Source organism: Columba livia, chromosome 26 (genome assembly GCF_036013475.1).
Source record: "Columba livia isolate bColLiv1 breed racing homer chromosome 26, bColLiv1.pat.W.v2, whole genome shotgun sequence".
Classification (NCBI taxonomy): domain Eukaryota; kingdom Metazoa; phylum Chordata; class Aves; order Columbiformes; family Columbidae; genus Columba; species Columba livia.
In genome coordinates, this window is record NC_088627.1 from 2,557,967 (window position 1) to 2,585,938 (window position 27,972).

General features: G+C 58.0%; 1 protein-coding gene across 2 annotated transcripts; it reads left to right on the forward strand.

Moving 5' to 3' along the window:
- On the forward strand, window positions 1-27,787 carry COL8A2 (collagen type VIII alpha 2 chain). Of its 2 annotated transcripts, none has more exons than XM_065041487.1 (3): window positions 1-422; window positions 19,218-19,399; window positions 22,920-27,787. In XM_065041487.1, exons 2-3 carry the CDS (start codon window positions 19,234-19,236, stop codon window positions 24,839-24,841), a joined length of 2,088 nt encoding a protein of 695 aa, XP_064897559.1. In that variant the 5' UTR covers window positions 1-422; window positions 19,218-19,233; the 3' UTR covers window positions 24,842-27,787. The 2 variants fall into 2 exon arrangements, with proteins under 2 accessions (XP_064897559.1, XP_021153161.2); XM_021297486.2 differs by having other exon boundaries at window positions 1-326.
- Window positions 27,788-27,972: the final 185 nt, after the last annotated feature.

The following is a 27,972-nucleotide window of genomic DNA, read 5'->3' on the forward strand; positions in this document are numbered from 1 at the left end:
ATTTATTTTGCGCTGAGTCTCCCTCCTGCGACGGAGGAGCGGAGAAGCGCAGCCGGACTGGGACCTCCGGGCGGTGGGTGGGGGAAGGAAAAAAAAGACAAAAAGAAGAGGGAAAAGGAAGAAATCGCAGCAGCCAGCCCGGCCCAGCCCAGCCCAGCCCACCCCAGCCCGGCCCGGCCCGGCCCCCGCTGCCCGCTCCGCATCTCCCGCATCCCCCGCTCCGCTCCGCCCGCTCCGCCCCGCCCGCCGGGGGTCCCGGCGCGCCCGCCCTGCCCGCTCCGCTCCGTTCCGTTCCGCGCCGCTCCGCTCCTCTCCGCTCCGCCGAGGTAAGGGCTCCGCTGCTCCGCTCTCCCCGCTCACCTGGGCGGCCCCGCGCCTCGGACGGGAGGAAAAGCTCTTGAATTTCTCAGTCACGAGTCCCGGTAATTCTGATTACTTTTCCCCATGCACAGAGGGATATTGCACGGGTGCTTCCAAACGCTTCTTTCCAGGCGAGGTCCTGCATGCTTCTTTTTATTTCTTTTTCCCTTTTGTCATTCCTTCTTTTTCCCCTGACCCACTTTAATCGCGTGCCTTTTCCAATGAATCGTACCCGTGTTCGGGAACCAGACAGACCGAGCCGTATCCAAACGTCCAGACCATTCGTTTTGCTGTTATGAAATATGCTTGTGAGAACAAAAGTGTTTTGGGAAAAGTACTGTGACCTTTGGGAAAGCTGTTGCTGGTTGTCCTCTCCCGCGGCTGCAAACATCTGTACCCAGGATCGGGGCAGGTTGCTACGGCTCCTTCCACAAACACCTTGGGAAATATAAGGTGCTTTTATTTTTTTAAGAGCATTGCTGTTAATTGGCTCCTGATCTACCAGGTTCTCCAGCTTTGAACATTCCCAATAAGCCAGGAAAGATCCCCCCTGTACGGTAGCCCCAGGCCAGGCAATAACCTTCCGGAGATATTTTCTCATCTATGGGCAGCTTTGCTATACGGAACATGTTTAATAAATCATAAGGCTGGTGAATTCCTGGGATTTTTATTGCTTCTGTAAAAATGCGGTTTTGATCCGTCTGCGAGGGACACTGGGAAACAAAGCTGCTCCTTTCAGAGCCGGATCCTAAGAATTTAGGACATTGAGCTTGTGGAGAGGCCGGCGGCTGTGACACCCCCCGGGCCAGGGGCAGCGCCGTGGTGGGCGGTGGGAGCCGGGGGCTCTGGGCCAGGTCCCCGCCATGCTCGGGTTTTCTGCCTCTTCCGCAGCTCTTTGCGGGACCGAACACAGCCCGCGTGCCTGGAGCCCGTCCTGGCTTCCCTCGCACTGCCAGGGCTGTGAATGCAACTTCTCGCACCGAGCTGGGGCAGCGACACTGGGGAAACATCAGCACTGGACACCCAGCCAGGCCATGCCAGCCCGCCAGTTCCATTTTCCCTTCTCGCCCTATTGCCCGAGGGGAAAAGCAGCATCAAAAACCAAACTGCTATAAACCAGGAGAGATTCTTGCAGCAAGAATCGCCCGGTTTCCATCAGCCGGGCTGAGCCTATCGCTGCCGCGAGTGGGGCAGCGGGTTGCCCCGGCGTGTTTGGGCAGAGGAATGGAAATAAAGCGATGTTCTTTAGTTGCTTGCTCCAATCTGAAAGCTGGGGTTTCGGTGTGGGAGCTGAGCCGAAACCTGAAAGGCACACAGAGATGTGAAACCAAGAGCTGTCAGGAGCAACTTGGGATTTTGGAAAACACGAGTGCTGTAGCCGGGGGGTCGGTTACGGGTTGGAGGGGTGGAGGCTGCCCGGCTCCAGCCAAAAGCCTGGTCTGTCCCCAGCCACCGAGCTGTCCGGCAGAAGCAGCGGTTTGGTGACAGGGATTTGTCCCCATCCCCTGCCATGCCTTTGTTTTAGGCTGTGCGGAGCCTGGCCGCAATAGCAGAGGCGGAGAGAGAGCTTTTCTTTGTATGGGGAAGCATTTAAATTCTTTACAGTGATTCATATATTCCATTCATATGAAACACAGTCTTGTGGAGTGTGAATGGGGACTGCTGGGGGATTTTTTTTACGGCAATAAGCCCTAGAAGTGTCAGAAGTTATTCACACCTTGGTGAAATCAAGGATATTTCTGTCCGTGGCTCTTGGCAGGGGCTCAGCACAGCTCGCCTTGCGTCGGGTTTTTGGTTTCCCACTCGGATACGGAGCGGGGGGAGCTCAGGGGCAGCTCTCCCGCTGCCCGGCGCTGTCAGCACGTCTCGGGCTGGTCTCAAGGGCCGAGGGGCCCGGCGTGGGCTGTGCCCAGGGGTTGTGGGGTGGTCCCCAGGGCTCAGATCCCCATGAATTAGGCATGCAGAAGCCCCCAGGGCTGGGAAGCAGCCGCGTGAGATGCTGCTGCCCCTCACGTGTCACTGCTCGTGGGGCAGTCACCAAAACTGCCTGTGGAGGCAGAGCCATGCCCCATCACTTATATTTGTTGTATTTCCAAGTGTTTTCTCCTGATTGCTGGGTTTTGTAGAGTGTGGTCTTCAAACATGGGATTAGCAGATGAAATATTTCATGTACATGAGGTTCTTAGGGACATGGTTTAGATGTGGACTTGGCAGCAGTGGGTTATGGTTGAACTCGATGATCTTAAAGGTCTTTTCCAACCAAAATTATTCTATGATCTGGCCCCCCTGCATCATGGGGGCCATATGTGAAGGGATGAGCTGCATGAGCATCCCTGCAGGAGCTGCAGGGAGGCTGCACACCCCCAGCACCCATGAGGTGCCTCTCTATCGGCTGCTCTGCTGTGGCTTTGCCCATTTCCATGCCAGGAAACCTCATCCTTTTGGGGCCCTCTTGGGGGTGCTGCCCGGGGCAGCCAGGCTGGGACCCTGGTGAGAGGTTCCATGGGTCAGGCACAGCCCTGGGGACACTGACCTGCATGGGGGGCTGCCAAGTCCCTGCTGGGGAGCCTGAGTTTGGGGGGAAATAAGGTGGAGCAGCTGGGAGGTGCAGGGGATCATCCCACTGCCAGGACATGCGCCAGGTGGGACCAGCACTCATAGGGGCTCTGGCCTCCACCAGCCTCTCTGGGATGCTTTGAGTTGCTGTAAATCCTCTCCCAAGGAACTGGGAAGACAGTTTTATGGCTGCCGGGGAAGAAGATTAGCGGGGTGTTGTTTTCAGAGCTGATCCATCACGGGACGCGGGCGCCGCATGGTGCATCCCAGCGCTCGGCTGCTGGGGTTGAGATAAAACGGCCTGGTTTTAATGTTCTGTCTCCTCTTGGGATCTGAGATGTGAGTGACAAAACTGCCTCTGTTGAGGCCCTGGACATCACACGTCTGTCTGTGCAGCAACCGGGGGAACGGCGGTTGGGGGGTATTTGGGACACGGCACCTGCAAAAGGCATTAACCCCGGTGGAGAGGGGCTGGTCCCGTCCGTCCTCACACGCTCCCCTCTGTCATCCTCTCCTCTTTCAGCTTGTCCGCAGCCCCGGAAGGAGCAGAGTTTCCGTTCTGCTTGTGCTAAAGAAAATGCCTGTGACAATAAAATCCAATAGTTCAGGAGGGGGAGGGATAAAATACGGCAAATTGCATTTGTCTTTCCTCAGTTTCTCCCTCCCAGCCCCTTCCCTGTGGGAGGGATGCCGGCTCTGGTGAGCACGTGCTGGGCTTCTCACTCCTCCATGTGTGTAGTCACTGGCTAATTAGAGAGGCTAATTAACTATCTTCACAAAGGTGGAAGGGGGCATTGATTCGTGCCCACTCCCCCCTTTGCACCCAGGGGTTCCCTGTGCTGGACACTCCGGGGTGAGGGGCTGGGTGCTGCAGGTGAAGCGAGGGGTGACACCCCATGCCACCAGCTCCCCATTCCTAGTCAGGGCTCAGCTTCCCCTGCGTGACAACTTGGACATTGGCACAGACACAATAAACTGCTTTTCCTTTTCCCCTTGTCACCAGAGCTATTCCTGAGCCACATTCCAGCTGCCTGGCCCCAGACCCTTTGCCAGGGTCACTTCTGCCCCGTCCCGCTGTGTCCTTGCAGGATCCACCCCAACAGGGATCCCCAAGTCCCGCTGGCTGCTGCCACTGCAGAGCTCCCGAGCTTGGCCACGGTGCCATAGGCAGGAGATGGTGCCATTAAAGCTGAGGTGGGATTAAAAAGGAGCCGCAGGCAGGTGGGTGAGGGTCTGTGTCGGCTGAGCCCGTTAGCACAGCGCTGTGGCAGCCCTGGTGTCAGCTGAGTTCACGAAGCAAAGCTGCACATCACAGGCAGAAACTGCAGCCAAAATCTGCAGAGCAGCCGGGTCCCGTCTCCGCCACCTTCCCTGGGGCCGAGCCCGTCTCTCTGTCCCATCTGGAGATGTTTGTCCTCAGAGGCTCATCCAGGCGCCTCTGTCCGGGACAAGGCTTGGCAAGAAGCAGCCAGGGAGGAGGACAACGATCTCTGCGTCCACCTGCTGCGGGCGCAGAGGCGGAGGTGATGGCTTTCCCAAGTCGGCTATTTTGCACCAAAAAACTGAGTCCCTATTTCTTGCACTGAAGCTCCTAGCAAAAGCTCTGCCTTGCCCGGGCAGGATGTGGCCCCAGGAATCCCCCTAACTTGTGCAAAGCTGCCGCAAACACCAGCAGCTCAGCGATGCCGGAGCGCTGGGATCTCACCGCACTGCCCCGCAGGTCTCTTTGGCTGTCGCCGAGAGCCTCTTCATTGTTCTCGCGGAGGGTTTTGTTTCACTGCTGCCTTCCAAGTTCCCAGGGATCTAAATTCTAAAGCAGGGTCTTGTAAAGAGCCCCGTCCAAATGGATGAGATGATATTGCTGCTATCAGATGAGATCTATCCCCCTACTTTATCCGCAGACAATGCAGCAGTGGGAGCAAACAAGGATACAGCCTTTCTTCAGAGGCACATTAGCCAAATAAGAGCTTTCTCTTTGTTTTGTACCGAAACCCAAGACTCGCAGCCAGACCACCTCGCATAGCTGTCTTGATCCCTGCAGCCACACCAGGATTTACCCTTTTTGCTGTAAAATCCCCCCATGCTCCAGTTGCAGGCAGGGCAGATGGATCCTGCTCATTGCATTGCCAAGGTGTGTCCTTCTTTCCTTTCTTCTCCTGCTGTTGGGGACATTGTTGGTGTCCCCAGGGCCAGACAGGTCTCTGTGCCACTGCAAGGATGGGACAGAGCTCAGGGGTCTTGTGGTCTTGGGCAAAGAGACACAAACCTCACACCTGCAGAAGGTGGAGGTTGCTTTGGTCTTGCCCAATCTTTATAGCAGAGCACTGGCCCATTCAGCTGGAGATTTGGGTCGTTCAGAGCAGCTGAGCCCACTCTGTGCACAACGCTTGCACTGATGCTTGAAGCCTGCAGCCAATTCACCTGCTTTCAGATTTCATTACAAGTCCTAAAATTCAGCCCAGGTTTGTTTTAAGAAGTTACCGGAGGCTGAGAGAGTCTGGGACTGATTTATGGCTTCCCATCAAAATCATGTGGTTTCACCACGAAACTTGGAAGCTCTGGCTGCATTTTTTCTTTGGAGATGCTGGCTTTGCTCCAGGCCCAGCTCCGAGGGGCGAGGGTGTGAATCCAGGGTGTGTATCAGGGATGGAGCGTTCGGGTGCTGCAAGTGAAATGGAGGAGATACGGATTGCTGCAAAGAGAATATTTCATGTCAGGGTAACACAGCCATTTTCTCAGGGAAGCGCCGATAAGGCGGCGGGAGCCTTGGCACGGAGCGGAGCTGCAAACAGTTCCTTTGCTTTCAGTCTGGCTTTAATTTCAACACTTGCCACTTATCACCCTTGCATCCTGCTCACTGTTCAGCGACTCGGTGTCAGCAGCCCAGAGCAATGTCCCCCTAGCGCCCGCATCCCCCGGGGAGGTGATGACGTCCCTCTGCCCTCCCCAGTGCCTGTGGGGTGAGCTGCTGGTGCCCACTGGGGTTAAATATGTGGGCTTTTGCCAGAGGAGCATATTTTCAGCCTCAAACACTCATTGTCAATGACTGCAGAAAGGTATTTCTCAGCTGCTCCAGTGTCCTGCCAGGCGGTGGAGAGAAACAAGCCCCTGTTATTGCTATTTCTTCATATTTCCTGATATTGCCAGTCTGGCACTCACGACCCACAGGCAGATCCCTGAAGGTCCTGGCTTTGGATTACAACGGCGATACTTTTGTCTTTGCTTTTAATTTCAGATGCTTTGTGCCCTGAAGGGGTCAGGCTGATAATGCACCCACTGCATCCAGGCACCCAGAGCAGCCCCCGGGGCGCTGTGGGGCCATGCCCGGGGAACCTCGGGCACAGCAGGGGCTGGGAACAGGGTTGGGGTGTCCCCCTCGTCACAGCAGCATGAGGATCCCAGAGCCTGCTGTGTGCCCACAGACCTCTGAGGGTCACACTGGTGCAGTCTTGGCTGCCGGCTCGTGGACGATGCATGAACAGATGAGAACAGTGCTTTGCATTACATAAATAATGAGGTCAGAGCGGCTGCGAACTGCTCCGGCCATGAGCAAGTGCCGCGTCCTGCTGAGCATCCCCTGTGCGGGGGCCAGCGGGACAGCAGAGTCGCTCCAGGGCTTGGGTGGCTTTGTGGTTTTAATTTACTGGCTTTTGAAAGTGAAGATGAAAGGGAGAGCCGGGCAGTGCCGCATCATTTCCCTGTCTGCCTCCAAAGGCAGCTGGTGGGGCTGCGCTGAGTGCCAGCAGCTCCGTGCCCGCTTCTCGAACCTCCACTTGCTCCTTCCCACCGCCAGCACAGAAACATCTGCGCTGCAAACGGGCCTTTTCTGCACCAAACGCCACGCTGTGCCGCGCCAAATGCCGCGCTGTGCCGCGCCGTGGTGGCTGGGGAAGCTCCAGCATGCTGGGCATGGCCCCGGTGTGAGATGCTTGGGTGTCCGGCATCGCTCCTCCGGCCACGCTGCGTTTGATGCTGCACGGCATGTCTGTGGATGCTTTTTTCCATTACGCCTTCTCCTGTAGCTGTTTCTTAAGGACCACGTGTGATGTTATTGCTGCATGTAAACTACGAGCTCGGACGAGACCCCAGAACTCCTCTGAGCAGTTATAAGCAGAGCTATACAATAAGGTTGTAATTATTTTATACCAAGCCTGGTATTTTCCTCCCCCCAGGGGACAGCCAATACAGTGAACCAGAGCGAGCCTGTGCCAAACCGTGCCCAGGCAGCACTTTTATGAAATCTTGGGCTCGTAAGAATTAATTTCATTTAAAACATTCTTTTCATTTTTCATAAAGCACAGCAAATCCGCGGTACTTAGGGCAGGAATGCAGCGAGAGCGCTGCCGGGCAGGCGGCGAATTACCCGCGGCAGATGAGCCGTGACGGTGGGGTCGCCCATGGACCAGAGCGGTGCTGGTCCTGGCGCTCTTCAGGCATCGGCTTCGGAGAATGGAGATGCTGGAGCAACTGTCTTGGACACAGCTGGGTACGGGGCTCCAGTATCCACCCCCTCACATGCTGTGCTCCCAGGGGACATGGGAATTCAGGCGTTTTTGTCCCTAAAGGTCAGGCAAATGCCAGCGTGGCCGTTTCCCAGCCCAGCGCCTGTGTGCTGCGCGGCTGTGGCATCCTGCATGGCTGGGACATGGTGTCACTAATCCTCTGTTTGAGTCCCCTGGTTGGTGGCGGCTGGTCCAGGGATGAAACGTAGCCGGAAACCCAAGCAGACTTGCTCAGGTGACAGGTTGCAAGTGATTGATGTGAGTTTTGGGGCTGGGGGTACCTGTCCAGCGGTGGGGGCAGGAGCAGAGGACAGTGTTTGCTCCCTGTGTCCCAAACTTCATTGGAAAAACAGCCCATAATCCCGTTATTCCGCAGTGCAGCCCTGTAGGAAAAGGGTTTGACCAGAGAGGTTATCAATCTCTGCCTCCCGCCTGGCTGGTGGGCTCCAAGCCTGCTGGAGAGCGGATAGTGATGAAGAGGAGGATTAGAGGGTTTAGCAGGTGTCAAGCCTCATCTTTCATCTGCTGTGGGGAAGATGGGGGCTCACTCTGCCCTGCTCCCACACCACCCCGGCCAGCGCTGGGGCTGCCCGTCCCCACGGCAGCGTTTTGGGGATGGGGTTTGCTGCAGTCAGGGTGAGCTGGTGCCCCCCGCGCCATGGCAGGGGGTCTGCACCATTCCCAGGGCCTCCAGGGCGGCTTTGGCCCATACGGTTTGGCTGGCTGTTCGAAGCCCCTGAGCAGGAAGGAGAGGTCGGCAGCTCTCTGGCACAGCACGGCACAGCACAGCCGAACAGCTGGGGCGGCGGGGATGCTGCAGGCGTGCGACAAGCCCGGTGATGGAGCTTGCCAGCAGCGGTATCGGGTTGAGCCGCGTTGGTCCGTTGTTTGCTGGGAAAGCATGAGAGCGCAGGGCTGGGCACGCTGTTTATTTTGGTTAAACAGAGTTTTCTCCAGGAGATCGAGGGGCACGGGGGGCCTCCAGACAAGGGGCTTTTGTGAGCTGAGCTGCAAGCCGATCCCCTTTTGTGGTTTTGCTTTTTGGATGATATGATTTGTTATTCCAAGAACTACCCAGCAAATGGACCCCATTAGCCAAGTCCCCAAAGCGGCTGGAGCCGACGCTCCGGCGCTTGTGTCTGCGCCCACCTCGGATCCCATGGGAGCTGCCAGGGCCATGGTATGCTGGGGCCTTTGCCTCCGGATGGCATTGGGGTCCCACAGCAGCCGCAGTTCTGTGATTCCCCACAGCAGCCCTGCAGCACCCCGCGCACGGCATGGACACTTCTGTGCCGGCGCGGAGCAGCAGCACCTGAGCTGGAGGCGGCACAGCAGGTCCTGCCGGCAGCCCCCAACCCGCTCCGTGACAGTCCCGACATGGCTGGGTCCACCCGTGGCGGCTGCACAGACGTAGCAGCACCTCGTGCTGTTGGATCCGTCGCCGTGGCCGCGGTGCCGAGGCGTGTCCGTCCCGCCGGACACTTCAGCCGGAGCATCCTTGGCCCGCTCGGCGTTACCTCCTACCGTGCGGGGATGCTGCTGGCTCTGTTTGTCTTGGCTCCGGCAGGCTCTTTCCTGCATGTGAGCCGGCTGGAGCTGGGCAGGAGCCAGTGGGTTTATAAATAAAAGCATCGGACACCTCTCTGGGTGGTGCTGAAAGCTCCCAAAATAGCCCCGCCAAGGCGCGCGTGGCCGGGGTGTTGGCAGAGGCAGCCCCAGGGCTCCCCCTGCTCCCGTCCCACCACCCCGCACAGCAACCCCCAGGTCTGGGTGCCTGAGGAAACCTCCCAGCAGCACAGGCACATGGTGACACGGAAGAGGGGGGTCAGCGCTGTTTGGGACATGATGCTGTGTTCCTAGGGCACAGTGCATGTTGGGCACTGCACGGAGGGGACATCTACTGCAGCGAAACGGCCCCTGGGCCAGCTTGGGTGGTGGTGAAGGGCTGGGAGGAGAGCGCCAGCTCTGCAGCTTCACCCCCAGTTCCCGGCACCGTATTGTCACCGCAGTGCGGGCAGGGGAGGGCAGAGGCCGTGGGACGGTGGCCTCGTGCATCGTTGGCTTTCTGCCGGTGCAGGAAGGACAAACCGCCGGGGTCATGGTCTGACCATGGCCAAACCCGGCGGGGATGTGGGAGGGGGCAGGAGACGCGCCGGGAGCCAAGCGTGGGTCACAGGACCCCCCCGAGTACCAGGGTTTCCTGGCAGCCAGTGCCGGCCCCCGCCAAATTCCACCCAGGGCCTGGCATTTCAATGTGCCGAGCCTTTGGAAAACAGCGTTTTAACGGTCTTGCTGTAACTGAGGTGGAAAATGCCCGTGGGCTTGTGCGGGAAGGCTCGTGCAGGGGGTCACTGCTGCCGTCCCTGTGTCACCCTCAGTCCAGCCAGCTCCTCCGAGAGCCTTTCTCTGCTCCCTTCCCGCACAGCAGCCCCTGGGTTGAGAGCTGAAGAGCTTCTTGGGTTTCTTTCCTCTTTTTGTTTGTGTGGGTTTGTGGCTTTTTGTTTGTTTGTTTTTTAAATAATTGTCCTGTAGAAAAATGGAATGAATAGGTCAATTTAATTTTTTTCCCCTTGTTCCATTGCCACATGTGAAAGCTCATAAATGCCGGGCAGGCCTGGCAGCAGATGCCCGGTTCTTGGCCCCGCCGGGGCTGCCACGTTTCCTAGAAGGCAGCGATGTGTTGGCACCTGCCCTGGGCTGGGGTCTGCTCACCAGGCTGGGGGGCAACGGGGACCGGCGGTGCTGTCTGGTGGGAGTGGGAGCGGGTGCCAGTCCCCTCCTGACTGCCACAGCAGCCCAAGCAAGTGGGTGCCCCATGCAGAGGCCGGGGGTCCCGCAGGGCTCAGCACCACGGCCTGGGGCAGGATGAGCCCTTCTTTGGGCAGTGGGATGGAGGGAGGTTCCCGCACGACAGAGCCTGGAGGAAAACTCTGCCTGGAAAAGCGGAGATGGATGTTTTTCCAGCTTGAAGCCTAAACAAAAGGTTTTGTAATAAGCGCGTCCCCTGGCCTTGGCTCGGCAGCCGGCTTGGCCAGCCGCGGTGGCCGGCACAGCCCTCCCTGTCCCCCCCGACTCGGTTCCTGGCTTCACACCCCATTGCCCCATCCCTTCCTCCAGCAAAACGTGTCCCCAGGAGACTGCGGGGACATGGAGACGGGCTCGAGCGCCGCTGGCTGTGTGTCTGTCCGAGAGCTGGCGTGTCTAACAGAAACAAATAAGTTCCACTAAGAAAATATTCTCTATATTCTGCACTGATTTCCACTAGTGCTTGAGCTCCAGGTCCCCAGTTTTGCTTGGCAAAGGGTCAATGGTAACAGAGACGCCCAAGGCCGATGCTTGACGCCCCGTGGGGACAGGGGGTGACCCAGTGCTCTGAGCCTGGAGCCTGCGAAGGTCACCGGCTCTTCGGTGCTGTCCCCAGGCTGCTGGCACTGTCCTGCCTGCTCCTACCGCTCTGCTCACTGACCGGGCTCCAGATGCAGTTTTTCCCTTGGGATGGTCTGGGGCACTCGAAATCCATCCCTTTTTCCTCATACGGGCTGGGGGATGAACAGGGTTTGTGGGTGCAGGGTCCAGCCAGGCGCAGGCGGGGGGATCTGGAACCCTTTAGAGCAGCTTCAACGAGGTATTTGATTGCACTGGAAATTAGGAGCTTGGTAATAAGATTGTGGCTTTGGGTAGCAGCACATTGGCGTTACTTGAGATTGGGAGCTCTTTGTTTATGACAAATGGAGACGGTGCACGTGGGAACGGCGAGTGGCCCCCCCCGTGTCCCCGGAGCCCTGGGGCAGGAGGGGAGGGGAGCTGCACCCCGGGACTCGCGGGGAATGGGGGTTTTGGCATCATCCCCAGGAGAGCGGGGCCACTGGAATTCCCTGAGAGGCTTTCGGCTGCGAGACAAAGGAAATGTGGGAACTGAAACAAAAAATAAAATAGATATATATATATATTTATAAAAATTTCAAATTGAAAAATCAAAGCAGCTGATTCAGCGATGTCGAAACATCTTGTGACAGTATCATGGCACATTTTTTCCAAACAAAATTCTAGGAAAAAATCAGCCTGGTTTTGCACAACCCGTGTCCGTCCTGACAGAAAGGCACGTGCTGGGGGGCGGCGCTGGGATCGGTCCCCGGAGCCCCACGGTGCCGCAGAGCCCCGGGAGCACAGACACTGCACCCACCGCGGCCCCAGCCCCACTGAAACCGGCGTTACATGGAGGAAAAGCTGAAATCCAAGCCGGCGGCGCGAGGCTGGGCGGCTGGAGTGTGGTTTCTGGTAGCGTCCTGTCAAAGTTTCCACTGAACACCTCGGGCTTGCTGGGCTCTCGCAGCAGCTCTCAGAAATTAAATTAGATTAAATAATGTAAACTAGAATACTGCCTGAAAAGCGGCGCTCCTGCCCCTGCCGGGGTGTGAATGTGTGTGAGCAGCTCCGCAGCTGCTGTGCCAGAAAAACTCCTGCATGGTTCATGGCCCTGGGGACAGCAGGGGATGGATGGGATGGGATGGGATGGGATGGGATGGGATGGGATGGGATGGGGTGGGATGGGGTGGGATGGGATGGGATGGGATGGGATGGGGTGGGATGGGGTGGGGTGGGGTGGGATGGGATGGGATGGGATGGGGTGGGGTGGGGTGGGGTGGGGGGGGGGGTGGGATGGGGGTGATGATGAGGATGGGGATGAGGATGAGGTGCTTGGGGCAGCAGGATGGGGGTACTGGTGGGAGATACCGGGGAGCGGAACCCCATGTCCCCCCGTGCCCAGGGAGCAGCTGGTGCCGCGGCGGCGAGGGCAGGTAACCCCATCCCCCTGCACCGCCCGCTGGGGAGGGACGCAGCCGAGCCTCCCGCTCCTGAAATGTATTTTAATGTAAACCTAGCTCTAAGGCAGCTTTTTCTCATTTTTAAACTATTTCATATCAATCCTTGGCCTGACATTTGTTTTCTTTGAGTGCGGTGGGGAGCGTGGTCGGCATTGCTGAGGATATCTCCTCAGGAATCTTGGCAGAGGCGGCTCCCTATCTTTGAAGAAACGGCAAATGCAAAACAGAAGGCAGATATTAGAGAAGCACAAACAATATTTTCCCCCCGCTCACCCCAGAAGTGGAGCAGCAGCCGGCTCGGGGACACGGCGGTGAGGGGGTCCCATGCGCGGACCCCACCGGCAGCACAAGCACCTGCATGGGCTGACCATAGGGCAGGAGGAACGTGACCACTGGCACCGCCCTGGGCAGGTCCCTGTCACCTGCAGCCACGCCGTTGTGCACAGACGCATGGCCAACCTGGTCCCCAAGGGCTGTGACGGGTCACCAACCCGCCGGGACAGGGAGCAGTGGCAGTGATGACACCGGGGGTTTGCAGCAGAGGGTGGGAGGCTGGTGCAGCCTCCGCCGGGGTCTCGCTCTGGGGTCACCCCCCCCCATGCTGCGAGATGGGTTTACAGCCCTAAGGAAATGCTGCTCCCCGGGTGACGCTGGTTGTCCCCGTTGCATTATCGCGGGGACGTGCAGGTGAGGGTGTGCGGAGCGTGGGTCAGGGACACGCAGGCTCACCTGGGGGTGTCACTGAGAAGCTGAAAGAGGAGAGGAAATTGAGATCAAAGGAGCTGGCAAAACAGGGAGACAAGACTTCAACCCCTGACATTAGAATAAAACAACAGCTGGGATAAACACCGCCAGGCGGTTTCCCATCCTGGGTAGCCGGGCTTGCTGGCGGGGCAGGGGCTGGGTTCTGTTCTTGGTGTTTCACACATGAGAATGAGTTTTCATAGTGGCTCAGAAATTTGCCGTCATACCTGGGCAGCCGGGAGAGTGGTGGGCAGGGGCTGGTACAGCCGTGGTGCCACCGCGTTCCCTCGGGCGCAGAAGACACGGCCCCCCCATGATGCTCGTGCAGGTGCAAGGGGCTCCAGCGGCACTGAGCTGTGTTGTGTCACACTGTTTCCCCCACTCTCAGTGGGGACAGCATCAATGGGGACCCAGGAGGGCTCCGGAGCATCCCTGCCCACATGTCCCAGCCTGCAGCGTGGGCAGCAGCCCCCGAGCGAGCTGAGCCCCTCTGAGCACCCTGCCCCAGACAACAGTTCATTATAATTAAGCCAGTGACCCCAGCACGAGGCTGGAAGTTTAAATGTCTGCGGTTGATGGCCACTTGCCTGCAAATTCCCCAAGATGGGAATCGTTCTCTGCGGGTCCCTCCAGGCTTAGCAGATTTGTTTGCAAAATACTCATTGCATTAGAAAATGCTGTTTCTGCCCCAGACCTGAGTGTGCAAAGTGGCGTCTGACCCATGGACCCTGGGCACACACTGTCCCCTTCCCACAGAGCTCACGTGTCCATGGCGCGGGGCTGCACTGCCCGACCAGCCAGCACGTGGCCATCAGGGAGCGATGCCCGAAGCTCCTGCAGCTCAGTGGGGCTCACAACCCACGTCCCTCCTCGGGGTGTCTGGGCAGATGCTCCACGTCCTGCACCGGGATGCGGGTGCAAGAGCCTGTGCTCAGGTCACAGCATGACCTGGGGCTCACGGGGCAATTCAGCCCCTGCACAGACCCTGGGAGAGCGGCTGCAGACCCTGCCCGCAGCTGCCGGGGTGGCAGTGGGGACAGGACACCCTCCTCTTTCACTCTGCTCCATCCCTCGGCTGTGAGGGACAGCATCACTGCTGCCCCCAGGCAGGCCAGCGTCCCACCGGGAGGAGGAGGAGGAGGAGGAGGAGAGGGGAAGAAGAGGGGAAGAAAGAAATGAATCCCCACAAAAATGTCTTCATAACAGGAAACGTCTCATAAAATACCTGTGGTTTGGCATGTGTGATCCGACTGGTCAAACTATGCACCTGGCAGGCAACCCTGCTATTAATGCTGCGCAGTCTGGTATTTCGGTGGAGCCGGGGCTGGCGGGGGGAGGAGGATGGGACCAGGGAGCTCGGAGGGCAGGAACCCTCTGTCAGGGCTGGGGCGAGAGGGGGACAAGTCCCTTGGGTCTCACTTGCCTCTGTGTGTGCCCAGGGGACATCTCAGCTGCGTTTTAGTGAGGGGACCACGGTGCCCCGGGGATGTGGTGAGCCGGGCTGAGCCACAGGCCTTGGGCAGAAATGGGGCATGTCTGCGGCTTTCGGTTTTGCACCAGAGCCGGGTCCAAGCCCACGCAGACCCAGGGGTCTCTGTCCAGCCGTTCCCAGCGACGGCTTCACCGCCACGTGCACCCGCGGTTGTGTCGGCAGCGATCAGCGCGGGGCTCTCCCGTGCGCGGCGGAGGAGTTTTGACAGCGGGAGGTGAGGGATTAAGCCCTGAGCCGTGACCTGCGGCAGGCTCACGCCTTGCTGCGCTCCGGCTCCTTAATCCGCCTGAGCTGATCCCTGACCCGGCGGCTGTGGGATCAGGCAGCGGCACCGACCCTGTTGTCAGCACCGCCGGACCCTGCGTCCCTCAGCTCTGGGTAACGTGCACATGGGTAACGTGCATCACGGGCGCCGCGCAGGCCCCCGCCACGGTCAGACCCTGGTGTGTGGCACAGCATGGCATTGCATGTGGCTCAGCCGTGTCAGGAGGAGATTCAGGCCAGGGAGAGATCCCCAGGTTGGTGCCAACCAGCTGGTTTATGGCATCCCACCACCTCATGTTGTACCCCCATCCCATGGCCACAGCCCCCAGTGCCAGCTCCTTCCTGCACCCCAGCACAGCCAAGGGTCCCCTAAGCTGCCTGTGTGCCAGCTGGCCCGTGGCTACCACGACCGGCTCAGCCCGTGGCCGTTCCTTCAGCCCTCTGCACGCCTCGCAGTAGCTGCGGACGCAGCAGGAGTTAATTAACACAGAGCCACCAGCCTTGGGGTTAATTTGGCTGTAAGCGCTGCCCAGACCAGGGCCATTCACATGGACACTGTCACCACCCACAGCAAACCGGGCACAGCGGGGCTGTGCCACAGAGTGATGCACTGTGCCATGCCACGCTGTGCCACGCCGTGCCGTGCCATGCCATGCGGTGCCCAGCCCGCTCTGCGCGGGGGCCGGCGTGGGCGCTGCGGGGGTGGCAGGAGGCTGCCTGCAGATGGGGTGGGATGTTTTTCTTTCGTCAAGGAAAATGTTTTCTTGTTCCTTCGGCTGACGGGCAGGCGAGGCTCCGGGGCCGTGCGGCGCGTACAGCAGCGCTTGGATCCGAGCGGGTGTCGTGCAGTTAAGCACTGGCCAGTGCCAAGACTCTCCCCGTGCTCCGGCGCTGCTCGGCTGAGCTGCTGCCTGATGCCTTTGGCTTTCACAGCCCAGCCTACGGAAACAACGTGCTCACTCTGTTTCAATAGCTCACTTTTCGTTTTTGACTCATTTTATTATTATTTTTAAAGCATGCGTAGCGCAAACCAAATCACCTACCTCCCACTGGAGTCCGGCCAGCCCCGTGTTGGGCTTGGAAAACCTCCCCGCTTTATTTTTTATTGTAAATGACCAGAGGATGGAGCAGCTCGATGGGACACAGCGGCGTCCAAACCCGCACTGCTCCAGCCCACCCACACGCGTCGGCTGCTCGCTTGGTCCTTTCTATGTGCGGCGTCCACACGTGCCAGGCGAGAGCATGAGGTGCCACCACTCCTGCCGTGGTGTGCACGGGGATGGGGACAGCGTGGAGCACATCGCGGTCCCCATCCTGGCTCATCCTCGAGCCCCAGGGGCTGGCGTGGCCCCCGGCGGGACACGGGGACGGAGGCGGGTGAGGGCTGGCAAGCAGCACGGTGCTCCCCACGCCGATCACGCTTTTACTGCCGCATTTAAACAAGTTCTCCATTTTACTGACCTCGAACTGCAATCGCGGATCCCCTGTGGATCACATATATTGACTTTAAAAATAATTAGCCTTGAAGGGAGCAGGCGCGGTGCCTGCCTGCCAGGGCCGTAATTAATATTTAAATAACAAGGGCCATAAATCAGTGCAGATCAGCGAACAAGCCCCTGGTTGTGCGCGCGGGGAAGCGAGCGGCCGCGTTGGTTGCGGGAAGGTCACCCGGTGTGCGGGGAGCGGTGACATGGGTGCTGTGGGGAGGGGACAGTGCGGGGCAGCACCCCCCTCTCCCGTGAATGGCCAGGTGCTCACCAGAGCTCACCAGACCCACCAGCACAAGATGCACGACGGGGCAGCCCGGGCTGCGCTGCCTGAGCCCCCACGCTCCGGCGAGAACAAGGTGACATTTCTTGTCTCCTTTCTCATGCTTTAAGTGTGAGATTTTTTTTCCCCTTTTCCCGGCGCTTTCATGGTGTGCCAGGGGTTTTTAACACGTCTGCTCCCCGGCTGCCAGGGGAGCAGACGCTTGCGCGGTTCACGCGGTGGCTCTGAAGCCGTGCCAGGGGTCTCGGTGCTGTGCTGCACCGGCACAGCCAAGCCCCCCCGCACCAGCGTGGTGCTGCCGAACCCCGTCCCTGCTCCACTGCATCACCGCAGCCCTTGAGCTCCCCCCGTATGAACCCTCTGGCCCCACTGCTCCTGCTGGGCTTGGTGTTGTTTCTTCAAGGAGCTGTTGTGGTCAAACCCCGTGTTGTGCCAGAGGGGCTGGAGCTGCAGTTGGGGGCACAGCCCATCCTGCAGCGCTCGGGAGCCCCCAAAGCATCTTCCCTGCTCCAGGTGGAAGAAAGTGTCTCCTGGTGGGATTTCTGCTCTGTACCGGAGCGGCCCCTGGCCCCGCAGGGGGACAGGAGGTGACACCCAGCCGCAGGTGACACCCGGCCACAGGTGACACCTGACCGCAGGTGACACCTGACCGCAGGTGACACCCAACTGCAGCCGTCACGGGCACCGCGGCTCCATCCGCATCACGCACCAGCTGCTGTCCACAACCTGCCCTGGGAGATGAGGACGCCGCGCGGCCGCTCCTTATGATTAATTATCGTTTCACAACGTGGGAGATTTCAGGCATGAAAGATCTTCTTCACAGACACGTCGTGTGCACTTTATCCATCGTACGAGACTCCAGATGTTTCCATTTTATTCTTATTAAATCGGTGCCTGGAGAGCCCGGGTAGCGCGAGGCCTCCAGCCCCGGTGCCGGGCAGCACTGCATGGGGGACAGGGAAGCACCAGAGTCCCCGTTCCCGGGGGTCTCAGTCCAGAGTCCCCCCATTGCCCCCACAGCCCCTCGGGAGAGTCACCCCAGGTGCTGCTCCCATGTTGGAGCCACGAGCAGCATCGTGTGAAAACAGCCCGGCCAAGGGGATGGATAACGGGGTGAACAAAGCCCAGGTGGGAACCGAGAGCTGGGGAGGGAGGGAGTTGCAGACGGAGGCACAGGGGTCATACCAGGTAAGGAAAACAAATAAATAGCTGATTCAGGGGTTTGGTCTCCTCTTCTATTTAGCAGAAACTGTATTTTTACAGCTGCAATCCCTTAAAATGGGATTCTTTTTCCCTCAAACAAATCCTTGTAAAATAACGCTTCATGAAAATAAGCGTTCCTCTACTCGACCCCAAAGACAGAAAAACAATAACGCCGGCAAGGCCCTGTCCACGCCGCCGAGGAGTGGCCCTGTCCCCGTGTCCCCGGCCATGCCCAGCCACAGCGGGCTCCTGTCCCGGTGCCGCGGCGGGTTTGGCGCAGCCCCAGTGCAGCCGCTGCGGCGGGACGGGCAGCGCTGCTCTCCCAGCATCACCCGCACCGCCGCAGGGCCCGGGCTCCATGGTGCCACCGCGGCAGAGCCGTCCCCGTCCCTGCAGCCCCAGCACCGCGCAGGGGGACAGGGCGCCAGCTCCGGGGCAGAGCAGCGCTCACGGCCGCTTCGTCACCTCCAACAACCTTCCAAGCGCTCGGAGCAACAGGAACAATCCCACGCCAGGGCTCGCCCTGCCCTTTGCATAATTTGCTTTAATTTTGGTTTAATTTGGGGGCTTTTTGGGGTTGTTTCTTTTTTTCCAGGCTACAGACTTCTTTTTTCACTGCTGCTTCAGCAAAAGCGATTCAGGAAATTCCGATCAAATCCCGGCGCCCAGCAGCCCTGCCCCTGCTCCCCGGCGGGAGAGCCCGCGAGCTTAATTCTCATTAGTAACCACCACGGGTCAATTATTGCGAGAAGGAGGAAAAGCAGCAAAGCTCTTTGGTATCACGTGTTATTTAAGCTTCTGAAAATAAATGTTCTTTGCAAATCAATCTGTTTGCAGCTCCGCGCGTGGAGCTGGCCCAGAAAAAGTTGCTAGAGGAAAAGTATATTTATAGAGGGTATTTATTTTAAATAAACAAGCACTCAAGGCAGAGGCTGCTGCTCCCAAGTGCCTGTCCTGGGCTTTCCTGGCCATGGGTTCCCATACTGAGTGAGCTCCATGGCTGTGCTGGAGCCACAAACACAGCGAGTCTTGGGCTGCAACATTGTGGTTTTGGTCCAGCACCCACCGGGAGGCACAGCACCCACTTGGAAGACACAGCCCGAACCACACATGGGTTTTGATAGAGGAGACCCCGCTCACTTGAGAGATGCGACAGCAACGCTTGGCTCAGTGAGCTCTGGTATCCATCCTGCCTTTTTTCCCCTCTTTTTTTTGCCTGACATGGGCATAACTGCAGACAAACAGGTGCTGAGGCAGCTCTGAGAAGCTCCGCTGGGCGCGCGTGGTCAGTTGTTGCTCACAAACCGTGTATTTATTGTGCATCTCCCAGCCAGCACGTCAGGAAGGATAAAGTGTTCAGGGCAACCGTGGTCCAGAAAAGGGCGAATTTGGGGGAGTCCTGCTCCCACCGGGGTCCTCCCCGGGGTGCCAGCCGATCCTGGCAGGACGGGGTGCAGACGGGGTGCTGGGTGCTCGCTCTCACTGTCGCCTTGTCCGCAGGAGCCGTGGGAGCAGGATGCTGCCGGACGCCGCGGTGCTGCTGGGGATGCTGGTGCTGGTGCTCGGCCTTCGCTCGGCGGCAGGAGGAGGCGCTGGGGGCTACGGCCAAGTCAAGTACATGCAGCCCATGGTGAAGGGACCCCTGGGACCCCCGTTCCGCGAGGGCAAAGGGCAGTACCTGGGTAAGGGACGCGTTTGGCGGGGGGTGGGATGGGGCTGGGGCGTCCCGTCGCCGTTGGGTGAGGGATGGGGCAGAGCACCAGGTGCCTGGAGCCACCAGGTCAGTGCTTGGCCCTTGGGAGGTGCAGGCGGAGCCCCCGCGGTTCACACAGCCCCAGACCCCCCGAGGAGCCAAAGCCTTGGCTCTGGGAGGAGAAACTGGAGAAGGCTGGGCTGCCGGGGGCTGATTTACCACTGGGCTGAGTGGCTTATCAGGAGTTCAGCTCAGCACACGTGTCAGAAAACACACAGCAAAACCTGGAGCTGAAGCCACGAGCCCCCCTCCCTGCCCCCTTCCCAGCTGTTGTAAAGCTGCTCCCTGAATCCCGGCCAGAGACAAAACCTTCCAGCGTAGCGCAGGAACGGTTCAGCTGCTGGTGGGACTGGATTCAAGTATCTCCCTGCTGGTTTTCCTTCTTTTTTTTCCCCTTTCTTCCTATGCATCGGAGCGGCTCGTGCTGCCTGCTAACCATGTCGGGGAGAGGAGCGAGCGTGCCAGGCTCTGCGAGGCGCCGGCTGCTGCGAGCTCTGCCCCGTTAGATCAGGCAAGGGTTAGAGGAGACACTGAGGCAGAACAGAGCACGGGTGTCCCCTGGACTAACTCACCTAAAACCCCTGGGAAAGAGAAAAGGGGATGGACAAGGGGATGCGGGCGGGGGGGCAGCTGCAGCCTGAGCTCCCATCCCTGCTTAACCTCAGATTTGGCAAGAAAAATCCCCGCTGGCCTCCTGCCCTGCGCGGGGAGCTCAGCTGACTCCCGCGACGGCGCAGGCCGTGCCGTGTCCCCGCGGGTCGCCCCGAGCCGGCGGGAGCTGCGCAGGGTGCCTGCAGGTGCCAGCTGGTGAGAGACAGGGCTGCGTTCCTCAGGGTGCCAGACATCTTTTTTGGCCCCAAACCAGCCTCCTCAGGAGCACGAAGGCAGGTGAGGGCAGGCGATCCTAAATGCTAAAAGCATTCAAGCAGATATTTGCACGGCTGGGTTTTATTTTGGCTTGGTTAAAACAGTGCAGCATTATGTCGTGGCTGCGGTGGGGTCCTGCGCTGCTGGGGAAGATGAGACGCAGCAACGCTGGTCCCATGCAATGTCCCCGCGAGCATGTGAACCTCGCTCTCACGAGACGGTGCTTGGCAGCGGCGCTGGAATGAGCTGGGCCGGCTTTGCCAGGAGCCGCCAACCTCTCCTTCCCGCAGCGTCATCCGGCTGCGCTGGCCAGACGCGCTGCTGACTGCTTGTGAACCACTTCCCACCTTGTTGGATCATTTCTCTGCGGGCCACATCCCTCTCCTAGGTGTGATGGGGGCCCGAGATGGACAATGTGGCTCCTGATGGGCTGTGGGATCCGCATGGCCGTGTCGGCGCTCCCAGGGCGGTGCGGAGCTCCATGGGGTGCGCCTGCCCCATCCCCTTCCCCTGCCCAGCGGGCTCCTGGCCTTGGCATTCCCGGCAGCTTTGTTCGTGCTTCGAGGGGAACACACAACCCCACGCTGCTGCTGTGAAACGCAGAGCTCCGAGACGTGCGTCTGTGGTAACGCACGGCCTTTTGAAATCGGAGACCGCTGGGGCTGCAATGTCCCAGTTTCTCTCCGCTAACGTCCCCGGTTTGGTTTTCCCGTCTGCTTTTTTGGCGGCCTGCAAGCTGGCAGCTCCCGCCTGGCGTTCCCCTTCACTGCCTTGTGTGAGAGCGTGTGTGCGCTTTTTCCTTCCTTCGTGGGCTCAGCTGTAGATCCTTGTTCTGATTCCATGCAAAATGACCTAGAAAACTAATTCATTTCAAACCATTGCAAGACGAAATAAAAAGAAAAAAGGGATGGGGAGAAAACACATTGAAATAATTTTCTGGAGAAAAATTTTTCCAGAATTCAAACCCCAGAAATCTGTTTTAGTGCAACACTTCACATCTCCCTCGCCTTCTTTCCTACACCGTTTTCTGGGGTGAGGAGCAGGAGATTTGCAAAAATCCAGTGGCAATGTCATGACAGACAAGTATTTCCTTAACCGAGACAGCCAAGTGACCTCTGTTACAGCCTAGGATGTGGGCCAGGCTTTGATATACAGATAAGCTCCGAAAATGTTTCCATTACCAAAAGAAAAACAAGCAGGCACCAGGCTTGGAAGTGGCCAGAGCTAATTGCTGTGCTTAGGGAAGGTAAAGCCGCCGCTGATGCGCCGGGAACGGTGCCTGCTGCTGCTGTTATTCTTTTCACGTGTCTCAAATCTCCCCTAATCTTTTCCCGTTGACTGAGAAAATCGCCGTGTTGGCAGCTCCTGGCACTGCGGGCGTCCGTGCTCACCCAGTGCCCGGGATGGGGGGCTGGCAGCCCTCGGGATCCCTTCCCATCCCAGGAACTCACCCGTACGGATCTGTTCCCAACCGTGGGCAGATTCAGTTAAAATTTGCCCAAGGTGTCAAGGCCCCTTCCTCTGCCCTTCGCATTTCTCGCCATAGTCCCGTGCACACGTGACTGCCAAGTATTTCCTTCATTTCAAGCTTCTCAAAAGAAGAGTTTGTCAGATTTGTTCTTTCTCGCCCGCTCCGGGCGTCACGTGGGAAGTGACGGGCGACCCGGGCCGGGCTCAAGCCGCTATTTCTGCTCATGTCTGCGCTTTGAGCACTGAGCTGCAGTGGGCATGTAGTCTGGCTCTCCTCAGTTTTGGAATCTCTCAACCCATTAGTTTTTCTCTTATATCCGTTTGCAAAAGACCTCTATAAATTCTTTAAATGTCAAGTGGTTACGGCCTATTCCCAGCTGGGCTGACTCATTTGGATGTAACCGAGGTTTCATTTTCCTCGCAGCTATTGGCTTTTCCTCCATCCTCAGCGGTTTTTTTCTTCTGTGAGTTTTTCTCTGCCTTGCTAGACACGAGAGCTGAGCCAGCAAGCACCGCGGGCATGTCTTAACCCACACACGAATCACCTCGTTGCTCTCTCAAGTACATGTCCAAGAGTTTTCTTCTTAATCCCAAAGGATTAAAGGTCTCCCGAGGCCCTGGACTCGAGGGATGGGGTGCAGGGATTATCCTCAGTCTTGGCTCACTCTGTCGCCAACCTCTGGGCTGAGCTCAGGCAGGAGCGACCAAATCCCACGGTGCTTTCGAGGCCGCTGGGAAGCGAGGCAGCAGGAGGTTTGAATCCAGCTCCTAACAAAACCACAGTAGGTCATCACGAAACAACAGCGGCAGAGCCGACGGCAATCGCTGCTCTTGTTGCCACCCTCTGTGGAGGGATGGATGGAGTAAGGCTTGGATTAGCACCCTGGGCTCCGGCCAAGGTCTTGCCTCAAGACAGTCCTGCTGACGTGGTGGCCCGGGAAGCCGCTGTGGCCAGGTTTAAATAAAACCATTTCTAGAGAAGGACAGGCTTGCAAATGCAGACCCAGGCAGCACTGCAGCCCCGGGCTCTGACACCCTGAGGACATCACGCCCCAGGCACGTCCTCCATCCCCGGCAGCCCCAGTAACGCTCCGTGTCTCCTCTCTCCGCAGACATGCCGCCACTGCTGCCCATGGACCTCAAAGGGGAGCCAGGACCGCCAGGGAAGCCCGGCCCGCGCGGACCCCCCGGCCCCCCCGGCTACCCAGGAAAGCCGGGCACGGGGAAGCCAGGAATGCACGGCCAGCCTGGGCCGGCCGGGCCCCCCGGCTTCTCCGGCATCGGGAAACCCGGCATCCCCGGGCTCCCCGGAAAGGCGGGTATGAAAGGGATGCCAGGAGCCAAGGGCGAGCCTGGCATGCGGGGAGAGCAAGGGCCACGGGGACTGCCCGGCCCCCCGGGGCTGCCAGGGCCCGCTGGCATCTCGGTCAATGGGAAGCCAGGTCCCCAGGGCGGCCCCGGCCTGCCCGGGTTCCGTGGTGAGCCTGGCCCCAAAGGAGAGCCGGGTCCCCGCGGAGAGCGAGGGATGAAGGGTGAGAACGGCGTGGGGAAGCCGGGGTTACCGGGGCCCCGGGGGAACGGGGGCCCTCCAGGCCCTGCAGGGCCCCCAGGGCCCGTTGGCGTTGGCAAACCCGGCCTTGACGGGCTGCCGGGCGCACCGGGGGAGAAGGGCGACATGGGCCCCCCGGGCGGGCCTGGCGTCAGCGGGGAGCCCGGCCCCGCGGGGCCCAGGGGCCCCCCCGGCATCGACGGGATCGGTGTCCCGGGCGTCGCAGGGGTGCCAGGGATACAGGGCCCCACGGGACCGAAGGGAGAGCCAGGGATCCGTGGCCTCCCCGGTTTGCCGGGCCCAACGGGCTACGGGAAGCCAGGCTTGCCCGGCCTAAAAGGAGACCGCGGGCAGCCTGGGGTGCCGGGAGCCATCGGCGATAAGGGCGAACCCGGTGTCGATGGGGAGCCGGGTGAGCCTGGCCCTGCTGGCATCATCGGGCCGCCGGGGCTGCCAGGGTCCATGGGTCTGCCGGGCAAGCATGGGCTACCTGGCCCGAAAGGGGACGTGGGGCCAAGCGGGCCCCCCGGGATGCCGGGGATGCGCGGGGACCAGGGCCTGAACGGCTTCGCGGGGAAGCCAGGGGTGCCGGGAGAGAGGGGCCTGCCTGGGTCACAGGGACCCCCTGGCCCAGTGGGCCCCAAAGGAGAACCGGGGTTCATCGGCCTCCCGGGGGTGCCTGGATTAACGGGCGGCCCCGGGCCCAAAGGGGACGGTGGGATCCCGGGGCAGCCGGGGCTGCGGGGCCCCTCCGGCATCCCGGGCTTGCAAGGACCCGCTGGTCCCATGGGGCCTCAGGGGATACCGGGGCTGAAAGGGGAGCCCGGGCTCCCAGGGGTTCCTGGTGAGGGGAAGACGGGCGAGCCCGGCATGGCCGGACCCATCGGCCCCCCGGGAATGCCAGGAACGCCGGGGCTGAACGGGCCGCCAGGCCCACCAGGGCCGCCCGGGCCGCCGGGAGCGCCCGGGGTGCTGGACGAGACGGGCATCGCGGGGCTGCACCTGCCGGACGGCGGCGTGGAGGGCGCCGTGCTGGGCAACGGCAAGCCGGGGAAGCCGCAGTACGGCCGCGGAGAGCTCGCCGCCCGCATCGCGCCGGCATTCACCGCCATCCTCACCTCCCCCTTCCCGGCGTCGGGCATGCCGGTCAAGTTCGACCGGACTTTGTATAACGGGCACAATGGCTACAACCCGGTCACCGGGATATTCACCTGCCCCGTATCCGGCATCTACTACTTTGCCTACCACGTGCATGTCAAAGGGACTAACGTCTGGGTGGCTCTTTATAAGAACAACGTCCCCGCCACCTACACCTACGACGAGTACAAAAAGGGCTACCTGGACCAGGCCTCGGGCAGCGCCGTGCTCGAACTCAAGGAGAACGACCAAGTCTGGGTACAGATGCCCTCGGACCAGGCCAACGGGCTGTACTCCACGGAATACATCCACTCCTCCTTCTCCGGGTTCCTGCTTTGCCCCACATAACGGCTGTTCGGCACATTTCCGTTTCACCCACTTTAGCCATAAACTATCTTTTTTTTTTTTTTTGATAACGAAGTTTTTAAAAATTAATACAAAAAAGAAAAATCACTGGGAAGAACGCGCAAGCCGCTGTCATGGGACCTTGCTTCACGCTGTTTGATCCATGAGTCAAGAGGGTAATCGGAAAGGAGACATCTATTTAGCTTGCTTTCTTTTTTGGGGGAGGGAGGGGAGTGACTTCCTCAGCAAAGAGTATTTGGAATAAATCTTACCCTAGTGACTGTACATCAAACACAGGAACGCGCTTGGGATGGCAAGGATCTGGCTCTGCAGTCAACTGCTCTGTGATCCAGAGAGGGTCGTCGGGAAGACCAGACCCTCCTGGTCTGTAATCAAGTGCCCTTGTTTCCCATTTTGAGTAGAAGTTAAATAAATGCAGCTGTTGCCGTGGATGGTGTGTTTGCTAACCAGCACGGGGGTCCCAGGCACTCAACACAAAGCAGAGATCCGCGCCGGATGGAGAAATTTCCTTCCCAAACCATCAAGTGCCCAAGTTTCAGTCTCACAGATGCCGATTTGTTCAGACTGTGCTTTGAGGGCAGTCTCTCCGATTCACTGCGGACTCAGTGTGGTTGGATTTATAATCATAAAAAGTGGGACACTTTGCATAAGCACCTTCTTATAAGAAGTAAATATTATTTTTAACCCTCCCCCCCAGCATCTTTAGGAATAAAACCCATCCAGGCCTCGGTCTCTGGGAGGATGACAGACGAGCTGTTCCAAAGCTGCTGAGGGACGCTGGGACCCCTGTGATGAACAAGGATCCTCTCTTGGGTTAATTCATCTAAGGGCAAGTCCAAGGGCTCGGTCTGTCCTGTCTCTTTGCAGCCCAAAGATGCGCTTGGCCTTGGGAGCATCTTATTCCCTGACAGCACGAGGACGGCTCTGCAAGCCCAGCTTACGGTGCTTCTAGCCTGGTTTGACAGGTTTAGTTATGCTTTCTTGGAAGTGCCACTTACGGACAACCTGCTTTTACTGTCTCACTATTCTGGGATGTGTAAACTTTTGCATTGGTATCCCCCCTTTCTCTGGGGACCTTTTAATTAAGAAAAAAAATAGTGTTTGTTCTAACATTCCATTCAGTCCTTTTACAACGGTGCTATTATCTACTTAACAATGTTATTGACGAGTCTAGTGCAATATGTACCTGTAAAAGTGCACCATCTCAGGTGCCAGTCTGTGACTTAGGTGAAGAAAAAGAAAGAAAAAAGATCACATTTGTCTGTTTTTACCACTTTGTCTCACTAATGCTTGAAATGTCACTGACCTGAACACGAGCGACCAGGTTCTGGGAAAGGTCTGCCCAACACTGACCCCTTGGTCGCTCTGGCCTTTGCTAAAGGGAGCGACCGAACCCTGCTCTTTGCAGATTTCCTCATGGTAGAATAGTCTTTGCCACTTGCACTTACAGTTAGGCGATTCTTCTCATCCCAGGCGAGTAGCACGCTGCTGCTGTTAATCCATGTGTGTTACACGGCACGTCCCTCCGCAAAGGCACATCCCTGAGAAAACAGCAACAATTTGGTCACCAGCTGAGCACCTACCCTTCTATTTCCCTAGAGCCTGTTCTATGGCCAAAGAAACGCAGCAAGAATGGGCCTGGGGGTTGTTCTCCAGAGGGACTGTACAAGACATTGAAACAACTTTTCTTTTCCTATTTCTGGTTTGTTTGGTTTTGTCCTGTGTTTCTGCCTCTTGCCATCCAGGGCTTCCTTTTAAAAACACCCCTATCCCTGAAATAAAGAAGCACAGAAAGGAAACGTACAGTTGAAAGGTGGCTGGGGCTGGGCTGTCCCCAATCCCGGGGATTTTACTCCACGTGAAGCTGCACATTTCAATTAAAGATGAAACCTTCTCAAGGTGAAAGGCTGCCCTAGTGTCTGATCCCCCAGATGTGTTTAGTTCCTGAGGGGTGTTGGGACCATTTGGGCTTTGATCATACTGGGTTACTCCCTGGCAGGAACAGGAGCTGTACAAAAGAAGTCCCTAAAATTAAGAACGGAAGCTCAGATGCTGTAGGGCGGTAGGAAGGGGCCGGTGTCTCCTTTACTGACGCGTCTTTCTGGGGAGCACAGCGATGAGCTGGAGCCGCGCGAGGCACCGGCAGCAGGGCCGGGAGCTCCTCGCGCCAGGGTGGAAGCTTCATCCTGTTCCTCAGCAAATCCACTTATTTATACTGTGTTCTAATCTACATTCCATCTCTTTTTCGTTCTGTTTTATTCGAAACTCGTTCTAGCTGGCCAAAAGCAATGACACAAATACTCGCTGTAACCACACCGAGAGGTTAACTCGTTCAGCGCTGTAGATACTGTTTCGCAATTTCACTTTCCCTTCTTGTGCAGAGCATAAACCATAATCAACCTTCCGCAGCTATATAACCTTTACATTTACACAGCAATGGAAAGGCAAAGGTATTACACGCACATAGTTAGGCTAGAAGAAACGATGCACAGGATGAGGGAGGCTGTTCACTAAACCCGACACTGTCAGGAAGATTTGGGTTTATTTCTGGAGTACGTGATATTCGCCAGCAGAAAGGATTATTTTCTGTCGTGTGTGTGAGCGCATGGGATTTGGGTTTCAATCACAATAATAAAAAAGGTTGGGTTGGATGAAGTATGTCTATTTTTAATTATGAGAACTGCATTACAATGTGCATTTTTATATACAAATTCTTACTATTTTTTTTAATTTGCCTCTAGTATCTTCATTTCTAACCTAGTATATAGAGGTTTTTAGTTTTGTAAATACTTATTACATGCACTGTCTGTCATAGTAAAAGTTGGTTTAAAATGCACTCTTTGTGATCAGAAACTGGCCTTCTCTTCAGAACTAAAATACAGTACTTGATTGTATTGACAAACCATCAATAAAACTTATTGTACAAAAGGTGGCCTCAGCTGTGCCTTTGTCCTGCTATTAACGGGCTTGCTCCACCTTGCCAGCAAAACTCTTTGTTCCCTTCTCACATCCAAGCTCGTTTCCAGCAGGTTTGCTTGCTAATTAATATGCTTATGCAAGAAGGCATCGCGTGCTTCTTGTGACTACAGAAAAGATCCCTGTCTCCAGAAGTT